Genomic DNA, 21537 nt, shown 5'->3' with positions numbered 1-21537 from the left:
CCCTGTGTAGGAGAGAAGTCTTCAGAAGAGCAGAAAGAGAGGCCTCTCCTCAGTTTTGATTTTTTTTTTTTTTTTTTTTTAATTGCCTTGCCTCTCCTGTGATGACCATCTTCTAGCCTAGCTGGGAGAGATTGGATGTAGTTAGGAGGTGGTGACACGGGGCTTTGTAACTACCTAACTCCAGACCTTCCCGCATGAAGGGGGAGAATACCTGCCGATGGGGTGAGAGCACAGCATGCAGAGCGACTTAACACTACTTCCCGCAACTGCCCTGTGAGGTGGGGCAGCAGCCGTATCCAAGAGTCATAGTTTCAACACTTCAGACAAACAGCGAGAAGAGACTCCTTGGAACAGATACTGGCCTGTGGCCCCTAACCTGGCTGTGGATCATCTCTGGGGTATCCCTACTTTCTAACAAGGAAGTGGGGTTCAGAGATTTAAGCAACTTGCCTGTGATCACACATCTTAGGTGGTGGAGACAGGATTTTGAACCCAGTGGGTGTCACTGGAGCCTGTACCCTAAACACGCCCTAGCGCTTCCTGCAATGTAGAGCAGTCATAAATGTCTTAACAACCCTGCTCAGATCAGTGGTTGCTATTTTTTCTCCTTTGAGCTTAATTTTTTAGTATACCCTTTTCAGAGATAACTTGCCCCTACTCTGATCATCTTTTCTGTGTCTTCTGAAGAGCATTAAGGATCTCCCTGTAAATTTAACAGCTCAGATGAAGTTGGAAACCTGGTTTGAGTCACATTTTGAGGCTTTGGTCTCCAGGTTGTGGTTTTCTGAGTGCTTATTTTTTGCCATCCCTAAAGTCCAAGCACAAAGCAAGGGCAGGGGGTCTTGGCTTGGGAGGGGAAGAAGGTGATCTTTCCCAGTATAGGTGGGGGCTGCTAGCTTTTGAGGGAGTCGGACTGTAATCTCGCTGGTACCTTAACTGCAGTTGGGGTTCTGTGAACAAATGGGCAAGGGGAGAGTGGTGGTTTGGAATCCAGTTGGGTGAGGATGGGTTGATTCTTGCTCAGAATTTGCTCCTTGGTAGTTCTGAGTTGGTTCCATACTTGCCACTTGTCTTCTGAGCATTCTGGGCTCCTCTAGTATAGGAGCTAAAAGTGCTAGGTGCTGGCCAAGGTGTGCCCTGCGCTGGTTGCCTGGGCCTCACCGAACCGGTCAGACTCCCCTCCCGGATTCCATTTCCCTCCACACCCTCTGCTCCTTGGCTTGTGTAATTTTCACGACCTTCCTGGTATCCTTAATCTTCCCAGGAGCTGAAGATGGAGGCAGGAGAGACTGAGCTGTGCAAGTAGGTTTGCGGGGTTAGGCCTGAGAGGCCCAGGGAAAAGGGGGCGGCTTGGGCAGCGGCGGGCCTGGCAGCCCACGTGCGTGGGGGGGCGGTTGTGGCCTGGGGGGGCTGGACCGCCTCCTAGCCTCCCTCTGAGACTGCAGGAAGAGTGACTCATCCACACGTCCTGCTTCTTGTGCCTCTAGCTCTGGCGGTTTGGTGCCGAGGAGTGTGGCCAGGTTGGTTGAGGCCAGGCCTGCGCTTGGGGGAGGGCCAGGACCCACAAGCAGGAGGTTGGGTGGGAGGCCCAGAGGAGAGGGGGTTGTGGCCTCAGGAAGGTTTGCTGTTGGCCTCCAAAGGGTGGGGGGCGGCGTGAGAAGGGAGGACCTCTACCCTGCCGGTGGGCAAGAAAGAGATTAACATCAGGAGTTGCTAGGGCAGATGTGGGGCGGGGGAAGGGGGAGTACAGCTGTAGTTGGGTAGGTCCCCGCCCTGCCCCGGGGAACCCTGAGTCACCACCGCACCGCCTGAGGACTCGGGATCTCTCCAGGATCCAACGGGCGCCCGCCCCGCCCTCCGCGCCGCTAGCTAGAGCCCCGCCCCCCGCTCCTCCCAGTGCGGGGTGGGGGCGCTCTCGGCCCCGCCCGGCTCGCTAGCCGCAGCCAGTGAGAGCCTGCGCCGTGGGGACGTCCCCCGTGGTGGGGTCGTTTTCCAGAGGTGCCGGGAAGGCTCACGCTGCAGCTGGCGTCCCCGTCCCCGGGCCCACGGTGCTGCTCAGGCCGGCAGGGGCTGGGGTCGCGGGGCGGAAAGGGAAGGGGCTGCTGCGAGTGGGTGGAGAGCTGAGGACAGGGCAGGATCTTGGAGAAATGGGATAGGATGGGGGAAGGAGGAGGCTATTTCACCCACTTACGGAGCAAAATCTCAGAGCCTCCAGAAAGGGAGGGTGAGAAACTGGAGAGGGGGCCGGGGCTCAGTCGTGCGTTTGACTGCAGATACAATCTTTACAGAGGCTGGAGTGTGAATGGGAGGCCGAGACTTGGTTTAGCTCGTAGATAAACCAGTAGATACTGGTTATAAGCGGCTGTTTATTTTAGCTTTGTTGGCGTTTCTGCTTAAGTCACTTATTAAAAAGTCAAAAGCCTTTAAAGTTCTTCCAAGAAAGACCTAGGTTGTCTTTTCTTCATGTCCTGGTTGGAGCTGGACAGCTGCTGCTCACACTGGGTCAGACCCATGCATCCCACCAGCTGCCCACATGCCCCAAATGTGCCACTTCCCCTTTTGAAGGGTGGGGGAAGGGTCTAGAATGTTGAAGGGAGAGGAATGAAGTGCTTTGAAGACTCCACCCAGTCATTTCTGAAATTAATACCGTGGTCTTCATGGCAACCTTTCATGGCATGTCCTCAGAACCCGAACTTTCCCTCCACACATCAGATGGGTGTTCCTGGGTGACTGTGGCTTCCCCGGCTCACCCCATCAGTGGTACCTGCAGGACACTGTAACTTCCCCAACTTGCTTTGGTCCTCTATGTTTTTTGGTTTTGGGTTTTTTTAAATAAATTTATTTTATTTATTTTTGGCTGCGTTGGGTCTTCGCTGCTGTGCGCAGGCTTACTCTAGTTGCGGCGAGGGGGGCTACTCTTCGTTGCGGTGCGCGTGCCTCTCATTGCGGTGGCTTCTCTTGTTGCGAAGCACGGGCGCTAGGTGTGTGGGCTTCAGTAGCTGTGGCGCGTGGGCTCTAGAGCGCAGGCTCAGGAGTTGTGGCGCACGGGCTTAGTTGCTCCGCGGCATGTGGGATCTTCCCGGACCAGGGCTGGAACCCGTGTCCCCTGCATTGGCAGGCGGATTCTTAACCACTGTGCCAGCAGGGAAGTCCCCTCTCTGTATGTTTTAATGTGATTCTGGGGCACCCACCTTATTTATTCTTCCCCTAATGCTTTGGAGCTAAAATATTGGCGCTCCAGAAAGGTTAGAGAAACTATGCCACCTGCTCTTGTCTGTTTGCTCTAATCAGGCTGGCATGGCTCCCCAAGGAGGCTGTTGTTTTACTCCAGTGGAAGGACTGGGGTGTCCCACTGCCTCAGCACGCAAGGGGTGGGTGGAGTGGGGGGATAATGACGGTTGCTGGGGAGTAGCCCTGTATTCATTTGAATCTCTTGTAAGAGAGAGAATGCCTTGGGCAGGTGGGGCTGGTTCAGTGGCAAAGGTATCCTTGGTGACCCTGGATCTCTACACGTTCCTGGATTTTTTTCATTCTTGTAGCCCCCTCCCCTCATGTAGCCGCCCCCTTTTGTTTTGCTGATTTCCTCAGGATTCCCAAGGGAGCCTGTTGACCTTACTTTGTTTTACACGATGGGCAGGCCTTGCGCTGAGCAGGAGCTGGATGGTCATTAAGGGTTTGGGGCTATTTCTGATCAGATCTCCCATGGAATGTGCCTCTCTCTACTTCCAGCTGCCCCCTCCCCTCCGCAGTAGGAACAGCTGTCATGTGAGGGCCTCTCCCGCTGGCTCAGCCCTTTTGCAATCATTTGGCTGGCTCTGCCTGGATGGGGGTGGATATAGTGAGGATGGGCAGAGCCAAGGGGTAAATGAGGGGACACGGCAGGGCAGGGGAGCCGTTGGAGGGTAGGGAGGGCTACGGAGTTGAGGGCAGAGGGGTTGCCAGGGCCAGGCAGGAGGAGTGGAAGCTAGGCCAGGGAGGTTAGGGTGCTCGTCGAAAGACGTGGGGCCCACACTGGGATCAGAAGCTTTCTAGGTGTAAGGGAGAGTTGGTTGTAGCGGAACCCTGGCCAGTCATTCTCCAGGGAGATCTGCATTTCCCCTGATTCGCAGGAGAGCCACGGGGTGCTTTCCTGCCCATCGGCCTGTATTCGGGACCTGAGTCACTGAGTTGCCTAGAGTGTTGGCTGCCCTATAGTGGCGGTTCCTGTGCCCGTACCCCATCCACTCCTACTGTTAGGACAGGGGTTAGCAAACACGCCCCTTTTATCCCACTCTCTTCAATAAAAACTTTCCATCTCTTTGACTCAGTCTTACAGAATGTACCTCGGGGAGACCACAGCAAGTAGTCCCTTTCTTTTACCCAAGAGAAAACTGGAGGCCAGAGAGGGGAAGTGACTTATCAAGGGTGCATGCTTCTCTTTCCACAGTTCTTGCAGCCGCTCACTGAGTCACTTTTGCTCCTAAGAAGAGCAGGAGGACGCGTCCCTCAAAAGCTGTGGACAGGGACTTCGCTGGTGGCACAGTGGTTAAGAATCTGCCTGCCAATGCAGGGGACACGGGTTCCATCCCTGGTCCGGGAAGATCCCACATGTCACAAGCGACTAAGCCCGTGCGCCACAACTACTGAGCCTGCACTCTAGAGCCCACGAGCCACAACTACTGAGCCCGTGCGCCACAACTGCTGAAGCCCGTGCTCCTAGAGCCCGTGCTCCGCAACAAGAGAAGCCACCGCAATGAGAAGCCCTCACACCGCACCAGAGTAGCCCCCACTCGCCGCAACTAGAGAAAGCCCGTGTGCAGCAACAAAGACCCAATGCAGCCAAAAAATAAATACAATTTAAAAAATTAAAAAAAAAAAAAAAAAAAGCTGTGGACAAAGTACAGTAGTTTCGGAAGCGAGGAGAGGGTTGTATCTAAGGCTGCCAGCAGCCCGAGTAAGACAGCCCTGACCCGGGAAAGGCTCATGGAAGTGGAGCAGGTCCTGGGGCAGGGTCAGGCCCAGCGATCCAAGTCCTGGGGTGATCCAAGTCCTGGGGTGATCCAAGTCCTGGGGCGGGCAGAGGGCAGAGTGTAGCAGAGGCGGGACTTCGAGTGACAGGAACCTCAGCTATGTGGTGACTCAGGCTCTGGGCAGCCTAGGCCCTTCCTTCCCTGCTCAGCCTGATTCTCCTTAAACTGGACTTGGGAAGTATGGGCACAGGAGGGAGAGAAACCCTGGGCTGGTCTTCCCTTCCCTGGGGAACTGGGGAAAAGCAGAGGAATTTGGAAAGGACGGCAGAAAGGCAGATCCCAAAAAAGGAGAGAGGAGGCTGGTGTACCCCTCTCCCAGCCCCTCCCTCCCTGCTGCCCGCTCCCTGCTGGGGAGGGGAGCTGCCTGGGGCGTTGGCTGCTCTGTTCATTCCAGCTCCCTCCCTCGGCTCCTGTTTACAAGTCCATCCGCCCAGTCCCTAGCTCAGCTCTGGGCTCTTTTATTCTCTCTCTCCCTCCCTCCCTGTACAGCCTCATTCAGTCCTGTTTTGCCACTTCTTTTCCTTAATCTTGGGTCCCCATTTCCTATTATCTTTTTGCTCCCCCAGCATCCCGGCACCCACAGCTCAGGTGCCTCTAGGCCATCTCTCTCTGCCGCTGGGAATCCAGCTGTCTTGATGTGGCCACCTGCCCTACTCTCCCTGCTCACATCTGTTCCCCTTCTCTTGCCTGGACAGCCTTTCTTTGCCTTCTTACATCCCAGAGTCTCTACTCAGGGCCCTGTGTCTCATCTCTTGTTCTCTAGTCAGCTTTAACTTGGGTTCTGCTTGGGCCTGAAGATTTCAATTAGGACTGAGTGTAATGGGAGGGAGGGTTTCCGGTATCCTAGCTGTCTGATCTGCGTAATTCAGGAACTCCTTATTTGAAGCCTGAGGTTTAACACAGGCTGGGATTTGAATTGAGCTGGAGGAGGATGGTTTGATTTGGCTTCCTATTTTGGGTTTGGGTTAGGAGTTTGGGGTTTGAGAATTGCTTAGAAAATAATGTTTGGATCCCAGAATCGCCCAATAATTTTGCTGTTCCACTAGGGAAGATGATAGATTAGAATCAATGAAAGTGAATGGAGAAGGACCTGGTGCTTGGCAGCGTTGCTCATCTCTGGGCTGGTGTGGGTATGGGGTAGAGGTGGGGTCTGGGAGATCCCAGATGGCTCGAAGAAGGGGTAACAGTAATTTCTGTGCTTCTAAGGCTGACATGCCAAAGGGCCCTCATCCGGGGAAAAAGTCTGCTTTCAAAGAGACTGCAAGCAGACTGCACACTTCACTTCCTTTCTGGGATCAGAGTTTAAAAGCCATGATGACTCTTTGAGCAGTTGGCTTCTTTTCTTCCTTGTAACACACTGATTTCAGAGAAGGGGACTGTGGAGAGAAGGGAGGGGAAGGAGAATCCCCTGGCATGGGGCCTGCCCACGGAGCTCCCCTTTGTGGTTGCTATGGAAACAGGCATAATAAGAACAAAACAGAGGCACGTTGCCTGGCAACAAAGGAGCCCAGGGTTCATCACACACATACTACATACATATCAGGGAACCCCCAGGGAGGGCGTGACACTTCTGGGGAAGCTGGGGTATCCCAGTGATGAGGAGTCCTAGAGCTTACCTAGCTTTTCCAGTGAGTCTGGAGGACTGTGGTGTGGGATGCTTCTGAAGGATGGTGTAGTGGCAGGGGAGGGCTCACATCCTCTCAGATCCCTGGGTAGCCCTTATTTTGACAGGGAAGTCTGAAACAAGGTTTTCTTTGCGATGTTGGAACCAACTGAGGGGACTCATAACTAAAAAATAGTGTATCTGTGTTGGGGGGAAGTAAGGTAGGGGTGTAAAAGATCTGTAAGAAAAGATAATGTCCAGTTTTTCCAAAGCATAGGACTCAGAGTACAAGGTAAGGTGGCATCAGAGGATAGTTCCTTCTGGACTGAGCGCCTTGAGGGCAGGGATTCCATCTTGCCAAGTACTCCATTACCTGCACCAGCACCACCACCCCCATCGGCCCCTGACCCAGTGCTGGACACAGTGAATGTTTGTGCAGCTGCATGAGAGAACTACACGTGGGGGAAGTGCTCCCTGGGGCTGAGAGCAAGGGGAAGCTGACTTCCCCTCATGGGAATCATGGGGTACAGGATGCTGTTGTATAAAGAACAAGGGCTTTGGGGCCAGTTATACCTGTAGTTCATTCATTCATTCACTCATTTAACAAAGTGTTCTGGAGTGATTGCTTGGTGCCAGCCACTGCTCTAGGCACGGAGTACACAGCAGAGAACAAAGAATTCCTGCCCTCGTGGCGCTTAGATGCTGGTGGGAGCTTTGACTTCTGCTTCTGAGGGTTGTGTGATTTTAGGTAAATCACGGCCTCTCTCTGAGACCCTCTCCTTCCTGCATGTGAGGATTAAACGAGCTGACACGTCAAGTGCCTGCAGCAGTGTCAGGCACAATCACCATTGAGGTAGCTTTGGGGAGTGAAAGCTGGGGGCTACAGCAGTGGGCAGGAGGAGCAGGGTCGGCAGAAATTTCTAAAAGTGTGTGTCTCCAGTTGCACCACTGAAAACAGTTGACAATATTCCCTTCGCCTGGGCTGAGGAGGCTGACCCTAAGAAACCCCAGCTTTCGTCTGGCAGGCACGATCATGGTTTTTTAGGGGGTAGGGTCTAGGTTACCCCTTATCTACCCTCCTAGCCTAGAATGGGGCAGAAGCCAGTCCCCAGGACCACCTCCCAGCAGGTATCCTGACCCTCCTACCCCTGAATGAAGTACCTGGCCAGTAATCCCTGCTCTGTGGCTGCTACCCAGACCATCCTCTCCCGCCTTCTCTGTTGACCAAGAGGGTGGCCAGAACAAACAATGGAGCAGATAAGTTGGCTCTGAGCCCAGGACACTAGCCTCTGTTCTTTCACTCCTGGGGGGCTGATGGCCCCCAAGCTGAGGTGAGGGGACAATATCCACACCGTTCCCCACTCTTCCTTTCCTGCTCCAGCCCCTCCCTCCAAACTCCCATGGCCATCTTTTCAGAGCTATCTTTCTGAAAAACCTAGCTGTAAATCAGCTCCCATCTTAATATGCACTGGAAATCCTTGTACTTTCAAGGAACCAAATGATTCATTTCATAAAGGTAAAATCCTCTGGTAAACTGTTAACAGTGATTACTTTTGGGGAGAGGGACTGGGTGTGGGGGGGAGATGTCTACTTTTTATTGTTCTGCTTTTCTGTACTGACATTCTTCACCCTATGGAGGTATTGATTTTGTTTCAGAAACAGCAACAAGGATTATCCGACGTGTAGGATCACAGGCCACTTTGTCTGTATTCTTGGTTCATATTTAAAAACTGAGTAAATGTTATTTAAAATGAGATAAACTTTAAAAAGCCATTGGTATAGGAAATAATAAGCTCTTGGTCTCTATTTTTATTTTTTAAAGCATCCCAAAGTTGAAAAGTTTAGATTTTTTCTTTAAATAAAGTAGGTGCTGGGAAAGGGGTGCAGACCACAATGGAGGTGGAGGTGATTCTTCAGAAAGTCTGGGTTTCTGATTGTGTGCTTGTGATATGGGTGGTGGAACCGCCTCTGCTGTGGGTTTGAGTCACTGTGTGTGTGTGTGTGTGTGTGTGTGTGAGAGAGAGAGAGAGAGAGAGAGAATGAGAGAATGCTGGTGCCCAAGTCTGTGCTTTGACTATGTGTCTCTGCATGTCTATGCCTGTCCGAATGTCTACACATGTATCTCCACCTTTCTCTGTCCATTATCTGAGTGTCTGCCTGTCTGTGGCTCCTTTGGCTGTCTCTTCCCTCCCCCACGCCTGTACCCTGTGCTGGTAACTGGACCTGGGACACAGCCCCCAGGGCTGGCAGCAGAGTTAGCTGCTGGGTATTTTTAGCCTGTAAACATGTTTGCCATTTCAGAGGACAGGGCCGCTGGTCTCAGCCCCAGCCCACTCATGATCATACAGCGAGGAGGGCGCTCCCTGCCGGGGCCAGGTCTTCTCAGGTCCCCAGCCTGGGGTCTCCCTTCTGCACGCAGCATTCCAGAAGGAAGGAAGACTGGCTTCGCGTGGGTAGTGGGTGGCCATCCAGGAAGGAGAATAAGAGAATTCACGGGGGAGAAGCGATTGAGGGTGTAGCCAGAACGCCCCTGCACCCCGTCATTAAGCGTTTAATAAAATCTCCGTGTAGTTAGAAGTGCCTGTGGGAAATGGCTTAAATTTGGAAACTCAGCGTCTGGCCAGTGGGGCGGTGGAGGGAAGGGGTCGGAGAAGAAATAGGTAGGAAGAGAAAAGCGGGGGACAGGGAGGTAGACAGCGGGCTCTGCTCCTCCAAGGGGTGCAGGCCTGACTCCCGTGTCGCTGCAGCGGCCGGAGCAGCACGGTGGCACGGGGGGCACTGGTGACCCTGACTCCAGCAGGTGGGGCGAGCGTCTCCAGACCGGTTCTGTGGGGGGGAGGGGCTGAGGGGCCCCCAGAAAGAGGGAAGGCGAGAAATGCGCGCAGCTGCGTGGAGCCTGGGAACCCAGTGAGGAGCCTGGGGCCGAGGATTTGAAGGGTAGCTGCCCGTGTTGAGAGAAAACTCAAAGGTCCGCGTCAGGCTGGCGGTCGCGGCTGAATCACCCAAGCCCCCCAGCCGCAGCCTGAACCCCTTGGTCCTTCCTGAAAAATGGGCTGATTCGCAGTTCCAGCTGTGAGGATGAACCTCAGGGAGCTTCGAGGAGTTTCTTGCCGAAGAAGCCACATAGCGCATCCTTTCGGGGTAGATCCAGGCCCGGGCCAGGCCGGGGGGCAGTGGATGGGGGGAGGGGAAGGCAGCACCTCGGACGTGCGGCGTCCCCGGGTCCCCGCGGCCCCCAGTGCCCTCCCAGCAGCCCGTTCCCTGGTGCCTCCAGGGTTGGCCCCACTCACCAGTCCCAGCCCCGCTTCGGCCCCGCCCGGCCCCGCCCTCTCCCCACCGCTCAGGGCAGACCCGCCCGCCCTCCCCAGCCGGAGTTACAAGAGCCGCCTCCGCGGGCGGGGGCCGGGCACTCGGAGCAGCTCCGCCGCGGGGACTGCACCGCCCGCCCTGCCGGACCCGCCCCGACCGGGGCTCGCCGCCCGCAGCAGCCGCAGCACCGCGACCTCGGGCCCCGCGCTGGCTATGGCTGTGCCCTGGGGCTGAGCGCGCAGGTAGGGGCGCCGGGCGCACCTCGGCGCGATCGGGGAACGGGACTCCGAGAACGCGCGAGGGGAGGTGGGTGGCAGGGCTTGGGCGAGGCGCCTTGGGGGGTGTCACTGGGAAGATTCAGTTCGCCGCAAGGTGGGCAGCCCTGGGCAGCTCGGGGAGGCGACGCGTCGCGCCCTGGGAGCCGAGCTCTGCCTCCGGAGTTGGGGCGCTGGTAGGGGCGCAAGTTGGGCAAAGTTGGAAAATCGCTCCGAGGTGCGCTTTGCTCCAGTCTGTCTTTCTCTCGAGGGCTGACTGTGGTCCCTGCTGCACTGCCTGGCGCCCGTTCTTGGCCTGGTGGCCCCTGTCCCACCCCCTCCTTCTCCGTGGGGCGGTGGCTCAGCGCGCTGCTCCGTTCCTATTCCATGTTTACTGGAGAAGTTTCCGAGATCGCGGCGCGGCCCCTCGGCCCCGCCCGGCGCCCCAGCGCCCCCGCGCCGCGCACCCCCTCCGCCGTCCCTCCCCGCGCCCCACACCTCCGCCCCTGATTTCGCGTCCCGGGTCCTCGCGGCCCCACCCAGTTCTGCACCACTAGCCTCTCCTTTTCTTGCTCCGGGCGGCCCCTCAGCCTCCCTCCAGCTGCCCCGCCCTAGTCTTGCCCCTCTGTGTTCCCAGCTCCAGAAAACTCCCTTCTTCCGCTGGGGCCGCTGAGCCTAGGAGTTTGCAGCTCGCCCGGCAGCGGGACGGGTGGGAGTGTGTGTGGGGGGACATAATTGGGGAGATGCCTGCACTGGGGTGGGCGGGGAGGGGGGGGGCTGTGCCGCGGCATAGCCCTCGGGACCGCCCCTTCCCCTTCCGAGGCGGTGCTCTCTCCCCAACCCCACTCCCAAACCCGGCCGGGTGGGACGGCCCCCGCCCCAGCGCCTGGCTCGGCGCCAGCAGCCTGAGGAATGTGGTGGTTGGAGCCGGTGACTAATTCAAACCAGAACTCGGGGAGGAGTGGTGAGGGGCAAAGGGGAGGGGGGCGAAGGGGCTGGTTAGGGAGGCGGGGGCAGGAGCCCGGCTGGCGTGGGAGGAGGGCTCAGCTGCCCTCCCTGGCTGGAGCCCTCCTCTCCAGAGACGCGCTGCTGGAGAGGCGGCTGGGGGGCGAGGTCCTGCCGTGGAGTTGGAAAGGCACTGGGCTTAGGGTGTGTTCAGAGAACTGTGTTATGTAAGGCTTTCCCATGCAGGGAGAGGGTGTGCAGTGTGCGAGGGCCGGCCCTCCGCTGGCGGGCTCGGCGCCCCCTGCAGTGCCAGGGCCTTGGGAGGCGGGGGCGCAGCCCTTTGGCGTCTCTGGCCACGAGGGACACGTGGGGTCTGAGCAGGGCTGACTGTGCCGCATGCGTGGGAGGGGAGCCGAGTGGGCAGATGGGGCATCTCACGGCACTAGCTGGGCCGCAGCACCACGTGGGGACAGCTCTGGCGCCTCTGCACGTCGTGGCCACGGAGAATTGTGTGCCTTGTGTGTGTGCCTTTCACAGGGCGTGGCTGCCACCGAGGAAGAGGTGAGGCGCCCCCAGGGAGCCTGCCGCTGGGTGCCCTGCTCTGTGGAGTGGATTTGTGGAAAGGCAAAGTGGGATCCTCCCATGGCAGTGAGGTCCTTAGAGAATGACCTGGACTTTCGGGAGGAAAAGGGACCCAGATATTTACCTCTGGGTCCCCAGCACAGCGCTGGGCTGCCAATAATTGGTTTTGAAACAGTTTATTAGAAGCCAACCTCTGACTGCAGGGATCGCATGCCCTGTGCACAGCCTAGCACATGATAGGGATTGGATTGATTTTGTGGGACACAGTGACACATTGGAGGGCTGCGGTGACAGGTGACGGTGAGGGATTTCGGGGAAAGGAAGGAGAGATTGAAGATGCCTTGGAAGGCATTTTAGGGCCTCCTCACCTGTAATGGGTCTAAATTCAGGGAGTAGATTCTGCTTTCATTCCCCCTCTCTTCCCCTGCCCCCCATGAGGGAAATCCCTGGGGCAGGGTGTGGCACTCACTTCCTTTCCGAGGCTGAATGGGGCAGCTTCCTTCTCCTTGGCACCCAGGGATGATGGGTTGGGCCAGCACTTGGTTGGTGTGTGTGCAGAGTGGGGAGTAGAAGGGAGCCCCAGGCTGAGGGGGTACCTCCTTGCTCTGAGCTGGGAGCTGTGGGATGAGGTAGCGGGGAGAGGACCTGGGACCGTGAGAGCTGGGCTAGCAGGAGTCAAAGGGTCTGGAGTGTTGGCAGTGGGGATTGGAGGGTGTCTGAGCCCCTCTCCAAAGCCCTGTCTTTAAAGGTTATATGCAGGGACATTGTTCAGAGAACCAGGACACAGAGGGAGCTACAAAAGTCATGTGGGGCTTCGTGCTGCAGCTGTGGGCCCACAGCAGTGATTCAGGGGTCCTGGTTTGGGCAACTTCTTGCAGAGCTAACCCCACAGAGCTGAGAACTTGTACCAGCCAGACTTGTTTGAGGGGCATGCGACTACAGGTCCAGGGCTCAAAGTGGGACCCAATAGAGTGAACCATGGGAGACCTGTAGAAGGAGAAAGCCAGCATCAGTCAAGGGCAGGGAATGGGCTGGGGGTCCCCGGGGTCACCTTAGTCCCAGGAAGGCCGTGGGTGGAGGTGCCCGGGCACCGCTGGGCTGGATTCTTAGGCTCACTTGGAATTGGCTGGCTGGCCCTGGCAGAGCACGCCACCCAGAGCCTGAGGTGCTTGTTTGAGGGGTTGGGGCAAAGCTGTGGGAGTGGAGGAGTGTGTGGGACTCTGGGGTGTGGCCGTCACCTTCCTCAGAACCTGGGAACCGCTGGGGGACGGACAGAGAGGCAGACTGGGAGAGCTAGTCTGACTCCTGCTGGGAACTCTCCCATGCCGGCTGTGTCCTCCCCACCACACCTGGAAGCCCCAAGCTTCTCTCCCTGAAGCTGGGCTGACCACGTACGTGTGCAGACGAGGAAAGGAGGTGGCCCCTGGAGAGCGGCGTTTCAGCTGGTGGGTGTCTAGGGCCTTCTGTTCTCCCTCTGACCCCCATGGGCTTTATCCAGGCTCCCAGGGAGCTGGCATTTCCCTGGGCTCCAACCACCCGCTGGGCTCCCACCACCCGCTGGGCTCCCAGGCCTTCCTGAGAACAAGCGGTTTCCTCCAGGCCTGGGCGAGCCAGAGGAGTTGTGAGGACCACATTGGGGGGAGGGGGCACAGCGGGCTCAGCAGGAATGTGTGTTTTGATTGAGCCCCTCTTCCTCCCTGCTGGCCTCAGTCCACACCCGGGGGCCCGCTGGGCTGTTGTACTGGAGGTCTTGGGTCCCGGGTCCCTGTTTCACTGTGGCCTTGAGTCCCTGTGGCTGCTAGTGTCACAGCAGAGAGATATGTGTTATTACCTATGAGAAGGTGACTCTGGCTGTGTTCACTGGTCCTGGATGTGTCACCTCTGCTTGCGTCTGGGGTTTATAGGGCAGGGGACAACAGTGGGACTCTGTCCCAGTGGTGGAGGTTTCATGGGGGCTTCAGGGGCTGTAGGTAAGGACTCAAGTAAGTTTCTCCGTCCTGGACAGGTTCCAGGCCCTGGAGTTTGTGTCCAGAGGCACCAGGGAGGGTGAGCACAGCCGTGGGAGTGAGGCTGCGCCGATCCAGGCTGAGCGAGGCGCCGCACAGGGCCGGTCAGGGAGGGGCATCCTGCCCGGTCCCCGGGGGCTGGAGCGGAGGTTCTAGGGAAGGGGAAGCGCCTGGTTTTGCGTCCTGGCCGGGCTGGGGGGGTGGCTCTTTGGCAGCTGCGCCGAGTGGCCTGGCCCCGAGCCCCTGCACTAGCGTGACCCGACCGCTGGGCGGAGAGATCCGCCTTGGTCTTGTCCGCGGGCAGCTCCCAAACTGTAATCTACCCACGGGGCGAGACCCGGTGAGGCAGCGAGCTCTTCTTCACCCCTTGCCCCAGTCAGGAGCACCGCCCGCCCATCCCCCATCCCCAAGCTGCTGTCTTAATCCCAGCCATCCAGGGTCAAGGCCCACTCTTCCCTGGCGAGGTGGCCAGGTGTGGGGACTGCCCGCTGGAGAATGGAAGCTGCCCCCAGTCCCTGCCACAAGGAGAGGGGAGTCCATCTTGGTCAGGGGAGGAAGAAGGAATCTCTCTCCCTGCTGGAAGCTTGAACTTGGAGCGCTGGGGCTGCGGGAGTGGGCGGGGCCAGGGGACAGAGGCGGAGAAAGGCGGCTGGGCGGAGCCCTGACAGAGGCTGGCTGGCTGGCTGGCTGGCTGGCTGGCTGGCTGGCTGGAGTGGGGGTGAGGGGCTGCCCTGGAAGTCGAGGGGCAGGAAACTCTAGCGTAATGGTGAGGGGCCAGGGGAAGGGGCTGACGCGGAGGAGAGGGCTGGAGTGATGAGGCTGGAAAAATTTCCTCCAGGTGGGAGGTGTGGGCGGGGCCAGCAGCCCTGGTAGCCAGGGAGGAGCTAGGCGGGCGCACGCGGTAGCGGGAGGCACGGAATCTGGGCACCAGGTTAACAGGTATAGGCTCCCTCCGTGATGCGCAGGGCCTGGGGCTGCCCAGACAGGTGTCTGTGGTGAGCTGGGGGAGGCAGGGGCTGTGGGCCTGCTCTGGGCTGTGAGGAGGGGGGACTCAGTAGTGTGTCTGCGCGCCCGGTTTGTGTGTGCTTCCTTGTGTGTCTTTCTTTGATTGTTTCTCCAGTGCCCATGTTGCCCGTGTCTTGCAACATGTTCGTCAAATTCTCCCTGATAATTCGATCTCCCCAACACACACATCCCATTCAAGTTGAAAGTGCCCCCTGGGGGTGTGCCATCCAGAATCAGCTGACCTCAAAGTTCTTGGTGCCAGCTTAGACTCTGAATATAACTGCTCAGTGCTACTCCAGTTAGAATGGGGCAGGTTGTTTTCCAGACCAAGGTCTGGCGGCTGCATATGTGGAGGTCCATTTGGAGGCTTCGGCCCTGGAAGAGAGGCGCCCCTGTATTCCTCCTTGTTCCTCTGGACCTGGGATTTCCCAGTGAGTGGAAATGTTTGCCTTGCCCTGCCGGTGCCTGTCTCTAGAGTGGGCCTGGTGCCTGCCAAGCCCCAGAAGGGGATGATTCTCTTGGTCTTCAGGGGTCCAGAGAGTCTACAGGTGAGCTGGGTTCTGGGTGGCTCAGGATTTCTGACTCCTGGGGACACAGCGTTGATGAGCCTCAGAACCAAAAGGGCCCTCAGATCCTGGGCTCCGGATGCCTGGGACTCTGCCCATTCTGGGTTAGCTGTCTCCAAGCTGGGCTGGGACAAGGCTGGTGTGTGGGCAAGGAAGCTGATGGCCACTCACCCTTCCTCTTGTGCTTGTGGAGCTTGATGGGCATCACTGCTTCCTGGGGTCTCTACCCGCGCCCCTACCTGAATCTCGGCCCCTCTCTTTCTGTGTGTTTCTGTCCCTCGGAGACATCCTCCTCGCACCATGTCTGTCTCCCTCTGGATGAGCATGGAGGCCTCTCCGCCTTCCTGTGGATGTGTCTCTCCAGCTCTCACTCTGCCCCCCTCCAGTATAGGTCTCTCGGTCTCTCCCTCCCGTGTATCTCCCTTGTGCATCTTTCTCTGTGGTTTCTCATCCTCTGTGTGTGTTTATTTGTGCCTTTGTTCCTGTCAGTGGGTGAAGAGGCCATGGAGTCAGAGAACCCCGGGCTTGCATTTCAACTCTGTCTCATACTTGGGCAAGTCATTTTACCTTGGGGCCTATTTCCTCACTCTAAAATAAGGATATCAATTCTTAATCACATAGGGTTGTTTGGGGAAGGAAGGGGACCCCTTGGTGCCCCAGGCATGGAACAAGCACGGTCCTGGGGCACCATAGGAGCTCTGCAAAATTCTCTTTCTCTCCCCCTGGGGCGGGGGGCGGGGGGGTGGCGGTGGCAGTTTCTTTTAATGTGGAGATTTCTCTTCCTTTTTACTGCCCGGGGAGTGTTCATGAGCGTAGATGGCCTCTCCGGGTGTGTCTCTCTTTTCTCCGAATATCCCAGCCCCTGGTCCTGGTTATAAGTGTTCACAGCTTTCCTGCTGGTGGAAGTCTCTGGCTCTGGTTGTGAGTCATCTCATTGTTCTGAGCTTGGGGACCGCTTCTCCCTGGCCTGTGTGTGTGGTGGGTCGGTTTGCTCGTGTGCTGGGTGGAAGTTTCATTGCTGTCAGTGTCCTCTCCACCGTGGGTGGGTGTGCTTCCTTCTGCCTTGGAGTGTCACCTCCTATGTCCCGCCTGTGCTGGGCATGTGAACCAACTTCTGTCCCTCTGCTGTGTATCTTGACTTCAGGGTCGGTGCGCGGAGGCCTTGAGGCCCATGGGACTGACTCTCGGGTGTGTGTATGTATCAGTTCCTGTCATCTTGACACTGACACTGGCTGCGAGGTTGTCTTTGGCTGCTGCAGCAGTTAGGCTGGGTCCCCCTCCCTGGCTGTTTTCATACTGGCTCTTGGGCAGAAGGGGCTCCGTTTCCTGGAAGCAGTGGGAGAACATGTTCCTCTGGAGGTAGCACCTGGCGGAGACCACCTTCCTGGGGCAAAGAGTCTGTTTCCTGGGCCTTCTCCCGGCTCTGCCTGGGCGTTGCCCCCAGTCTGCACAGGTGGCATGGGCAGAGCCCTGCTGCTCTGCACATCCTCTTTGCGGTTTTGAATTGTCAAGGCAGCTTCGCTCTTCTCTAGCTGCTTTTGGCCTGAATTACACTCTGTCCCTGCAGCCTCAGGTGCGTGTCCTCTCTGCCTTGAAGCTGGAGTGGCCTCACCATATCACTCCTTTTTTTGCCCTCCAGGCAGCGCTGTGTCTTAGAGGGTCTCCACTCCAGCCCAGCCCATCACGAAGGTTACTGTGAGCCAGTGTCGGGTGGACTGCGGGCAGGGAGCTAGCAGTCCTGGGTTCTAGGGCCCCAGCACTCCCCCATTCTCAGGGCTCTGGACCTCACTCTCCCCGTCTGTAAATAGCAGGCGGTGCTGTCCCACAGGACTTTGCAGCGGTAGAAATGTTCTGTACTTGCGCTTCTAATACGGTAACCCTGAGTGGCTGTTGAACTCTTGAAGTGCGGCTACTATAACCAATGGACTAAATGTTTAAGTTAAATTAACTTACATTTAAGCAGCCACATGTGGCCTAAGGTTTCTTCCACTCCGAGGGCTTATGCCACTTGACCGAATGTGCGGAATTCCCCAAAGCTCCAGAGACCCTGCTTTGGGTAGCAGCAAGGCGGAGCCCCCAGCCCCCCGGGTAGCTGGCTTCACCTGACTTGTGCAGGAGGAGAAGGAAGGCCCATCTGGGCTCGGTACAGGCCCCAGGGGTGGGCGAGATGGAGGGCTGGGACCCAAGTGCAGAAGATAGGCCCTTGCCACCGTGGCCTCGAATCCCCTATCAGCACCCCCGTGTCCGGCCAGGTCAAATGAAAGAGGAGGGGAGTCTTTCCTGGTTGTGCCAGGAGGTGAGGCCTGAGCCAGAGCAGGCCTGGTGGTTGGCAGCCCTGCCTGGCCGGGAAGCCAGCGGGTGCCCTGCCAGGGCCAACCTGCAGCCTTGGGCCCAGCGCCTCCTCTTCTCACAGACTGCGGCCCTTTCTCTGCTCACGATGGCCTCCTCACTAGCCCCAGGGGTTGAGGCGTGTGGCAGATCCCTCCCGAGCCTCCCAGCTGTGCTTCCCGGGGCTCCGGGCCTGGGGCTCTGTGCCGAGCAGCTGGCAGGGAAGCCCACTGCCTCTCACCGGGCCCCAGCCCCTCTGGCACCCGGGGGTCTGGCCCGTGAAGCACTTGGTCGATCGGGTTTTAGGCATGACCCTTGGCGTGTCTGGAGCTATTGCGGCCGCAGTGACTCACTGGGGAAGGAGGGAAGGTGGGGCTGAGATGTGGGCGAGGGTGAGCTGTCTGGCTTGCTGCCCCATCGCCGCCTGCTGGCTCAGCACCAGGATGCTGGGCTGAAAAAAAGGGGCCCTGCTCAAGGAGGAAGAGGGGTGTGCCAGTGCAATCGGTGGCTTCGGAGATCTGAGAAGCCCTCGGGTGGAAGCCCTTTCCTTCCCTGCCCTGCCTGGCTCCTTGTCTGCAGGGCTGGCTTCTCAGTGCTGGACGCCGGGGGAAGGCACCATTTAAGCTCCAGCTTGCTGTTTCACTATGGGTAGGGTCAGCGGGACTTCCGGTAAGAAGGGAGGAGGTGATTTCCACAGCTCACACCTGTGCCTACTGGCTGCCCGCTGGCCTCCTAGCCGGCACCTGTGCTGACATAAATACCGCGTGAGCGAGTGCAGGTGGTTGGCGAACAGGGTGTCTGCGGCTGTCTTCACCGGTGTTGCGATCTGCCTGACACTGGAAGGCCTAAGTGCCTATGAATTTCCATGAATCCCGTCCTCAGAGGCAAACTCAGCACCTTCAAGACTCCATGTAGATTTCATTCCCCCAGAAGTCTCCCAAGCCTTCCGGAACATTCAGAGGCTAAATTGGTCACGCCCAGAGCACCTTGCTCATAACTTATATCCGGGACAGGAGCTAAGTCTTTTAACTCTCCATATCTGGCACGTGGAGTGCATTCAATAAATGTTTGGAGGATGCATGAGTGAAGTTAGGTAATAGCCTGATGGAGTGTACAGTTCAGTGCTGGGCTGAGCTGTGTCCGTCGCTTGCCAGTTTCCTCGGCAGAGTGTCCTGTACAACGTTGGACATACAGGAGACGATCAGGATGCATGTATTTATTGATTGGTCGGCTAATTTCTGGGTGTCAGCGGACTTAGGGCGGAGCTTTGGGCGAGGTTCTCCACGATTTATAGCACCCCCCCGCACGGTTTCACAGGCGTACTTCTGGGTGTCTGGAGGCTGGAGGCCTGCCTGGTGTCTTCCCCGGCGCCTCTGCAGCCGACAGTTCATCCCGTGGCTGGAGGGTGTCTTTGCTCCTCAGTGCCCGCACCTATGGGGGCCTGGTTTCAGGGCCCAGCAGGTGCAGCCAGATGGGCCCTGACTCACCACGTCCTTGAGGCAGCACAGCTGGACCGCAGCCTCTCGGGCTTGGGCCGGTGCTGGGGGGCCTGGGGCTTCCATTGTTTGGCCTCTGCCTGTGGCAGGGCTCCTGGAGCTCCCAGCTGGCGAGCGTCCCCCTGGTTCTGAGGCCGGGGTTAGGGTGACCCAGAGTCACTCACCGTCGGCCACTGGGGGAGGGAGGGCACCACCAGCCCTGCTTGCAGGTGGCCAGTGGCCCCCAGTGCTGGAGACTCTGAGGAGGGGTCTCGCACCGGTTAGAGCTGCAGGCCTGATATGGCGTCGGAGGAAGAGTTACAGGCTCAGAGCCCAATCATAGTTGCTCTCTCACGGTGCACCCCCGGCCGGCTGGCCTCTCCAAATCTCGGTTTCCCCACCTGCACTATGCGGGCAGTAACATCTCCCCCCTGAAGCTGTTACAAAGGACCTAATGAGAATGTGGATGTTGGGAGGCTCCGGTGGGCCAGAGCTTTTCTCACACGCTTTCTCTCGCTCCTTCAGTCCTCATGGGAATTCTTTATCGTCTCCATTTTCGCAGGTGAGGAAATGGAGGTTCAGAGAAGTTAAGTGACTTGGCCCGGGTCACGCAGCCGGGAAGATGCAGAGCCAGGATTTGAATCTGAGTCTGGCCTCTTCCAAACCCCCTTCCTGTGATCCCAGGCTGGAGAGTCATGTGTGAATGGAGTTGATGACAGTAGCGGGGTTGGGGATTTGGTTTGGCCCGGGGGGCAAAACATCCAGCCATCTCTTGCACAGCAGCTGGTCGGGGTTTTGACAAGCCGACTGCTGAGTGTGAGCCTGATTGTGACCTTCTCCCTAGGCTGTGTGACCGAGATTCCCAAGAGAGAGACACTCCGAGGAGAGGAGAGGAAGGAGGGGCGGGCTCCTGGCAAGGCATCCGCTCCTGAACCAAGTCCTGCGAAGGTCAGTAGGAGGGAGGGTGACGAGGGCGGGGGAGGTGAGAGGATGGGGAGGGTAGAGACCCGGAAGGCACGTGCTATCGGGAGGCAGGGCGGGGGGGGGGACAGGACGAGGGGCTGGTTACCTCCGCTGCGGTTGTGTCCACCATCCACCTTGGGAGCCCGCCCACAGTGGAGGCAGGCACCTCGGAGACAGTGCCCCACGCCCAGGGGGATCCCTGGCTTCCTCATCCCCTCATGCCCCCACTGCTCCGTTTCCTTACCTCATCCAGATGGAGAAGGAGGAAGAGACGACCCGGGAGCTGCTGCTGCCCAACTGGCAGGGCAGTGGCTCCCACGGGCTGACCATCACCCAGAGGGACGACGGCGTCTTTGTGCAGGAGGTGATGCAGAACTCCCCTGCGGCCCGCACTGGGGTGGTCAAGGAGGGTGAGTCATCTCGGGGTGTGGGCTGCTGCTGGGGTGGGGAGGGTGAGGGTGGTGGAGGGAAAGGTAGGGGCAGCACAAGCGGGTGGGTGGTTGTGGAGGGCTGGGTCCCAGTGGCATCAGGATGGCCGGTACCTAAGCCCTGCCCTCCCCTGCCCGCTCTCTATCTCTCGTTCCCTCACAGTCCTCGCGGGAGGTGGTCCTGAGGGCTGGTGGACACGTCATCCTCTGTGCTGACTCCACCACCCATGAGCTCTGCCACTTTGGGCAAATTAGGTGGCCTCTCTACCTCAGTTTCCTCATCTCTACAATGGGTGTTACCACACCTGCACGTCAGTCCGAGGGCCCGGCACAGAGTGGTTGTGTGTTGTTTCCCTGAGACCCTGGGTGGTCTTACCCACTTCCTGCTCCTCTCTGCTCAGGGGACCAGATTGTGGGTGCCACCATCTACTTTGACAACCTGCAGTCGGGAGAGGTGACCCAGCTGCTGAACACCATGGGGCACCACACCGTGGGCCTGAAGCTGCATCGCAAGGGGGACCGTTCCCCTGAGCCTGGCCAGACCTGGACCCACGAAGTCTTCAGCTCCCACAGCTCTGAAGTGGTTCTGGTGAGTGCCTGGCTGGCCGGCCGTGCCCTTAGCTCCCCCGACCGCGCCGACGGGCCGGTCCCCCTTCCTGAGCCCCTCTGTCCGCCTGCTGGACCTTGCTCGCTTGTCCTTCCTGGCTTCTCTCCTGCTCTCACCTTCTGCTCTCTGTAGAGCCAGCCTGTTTCTCCTTTTCACGTGTGGCTGCCGCTCAAAGTCTTCCGTCAGTCTCTTCCGAGGGTCCCCGCCTGGGGACCCACCCATTGGTCTGGTCCTCGGTGCCAGGAGGAAGTCGGCTGCTTTGCAAGCATCTTTGAAATGGTTTCACAGGTGCCCAGCTCTGCCTCACAGACATGATTTTTCTACTTCCAGAGGCCTGGACTCATCTGTGAGTCAGAGGCTGGGCAGCAGAGCGCCTGAGGGACATTTCTCTGTTCCTTCTGATGGCTTGTTTATTTAACAAATAACGAGTCCTCAAAGTGGAAGTGTTAACCCCGGC

General features: G+C 58.0%; 1 protein-coding gene across 2 annotated transcripts in view; it reads left to right on the top strand.

Annotated features, from left to right (window-relative positions):
- The first annotated feature begins 9985 nt into the window (after positions 1–9985).
- AHNAK (AHNAK nucleoprotein) overlaps positions 9986–21537 on the top strand; it is an 84317-nt gene continuing 72765 nt past the window's right edge. Inside the window, exons 1-4 of one of the 2 annotated variants that reach the window (XM_061201865.1) lie at positions 9986–10163; positions 19927–20030; positions 20299–20455; positions 20875–21062. In XM_061201865.1, coding sequence (XP_061057848.1) covers positions 20299–20455; positions 20875–21062 — 345 coding nt within the window. In that variant the 5' untranslated portion in view covers positions 9986–10163; positions 19927–20030. The remainder of the gene's footprint in view (positions 10164–19926; positions 20031–20298; positions 20456–20874; positions 21063–21537) is intronic. The other variant, XM_061201864.1, reaches the window with a different exon arrangement.

Source organism: Eubalaena glacialis, chromosome 10 (assembly GCF_028564815.1).
Source record: "Eubalaena glacialis isolate mEubGla1 chromosome 10, mEubGla1.1.hap2.+ XY, whole genome shotgun sequence".
NCBI lineage: Eukaryota > Metazoa > Chordata > Mammalia > Artiodactyla > Balaenidae > Eubalaena > Eubalaena glacialis.
Note: the sequence above shows the minus strand (reverse complement) of the source record. Positions and strands in the feature narration are given on the sequence as shown.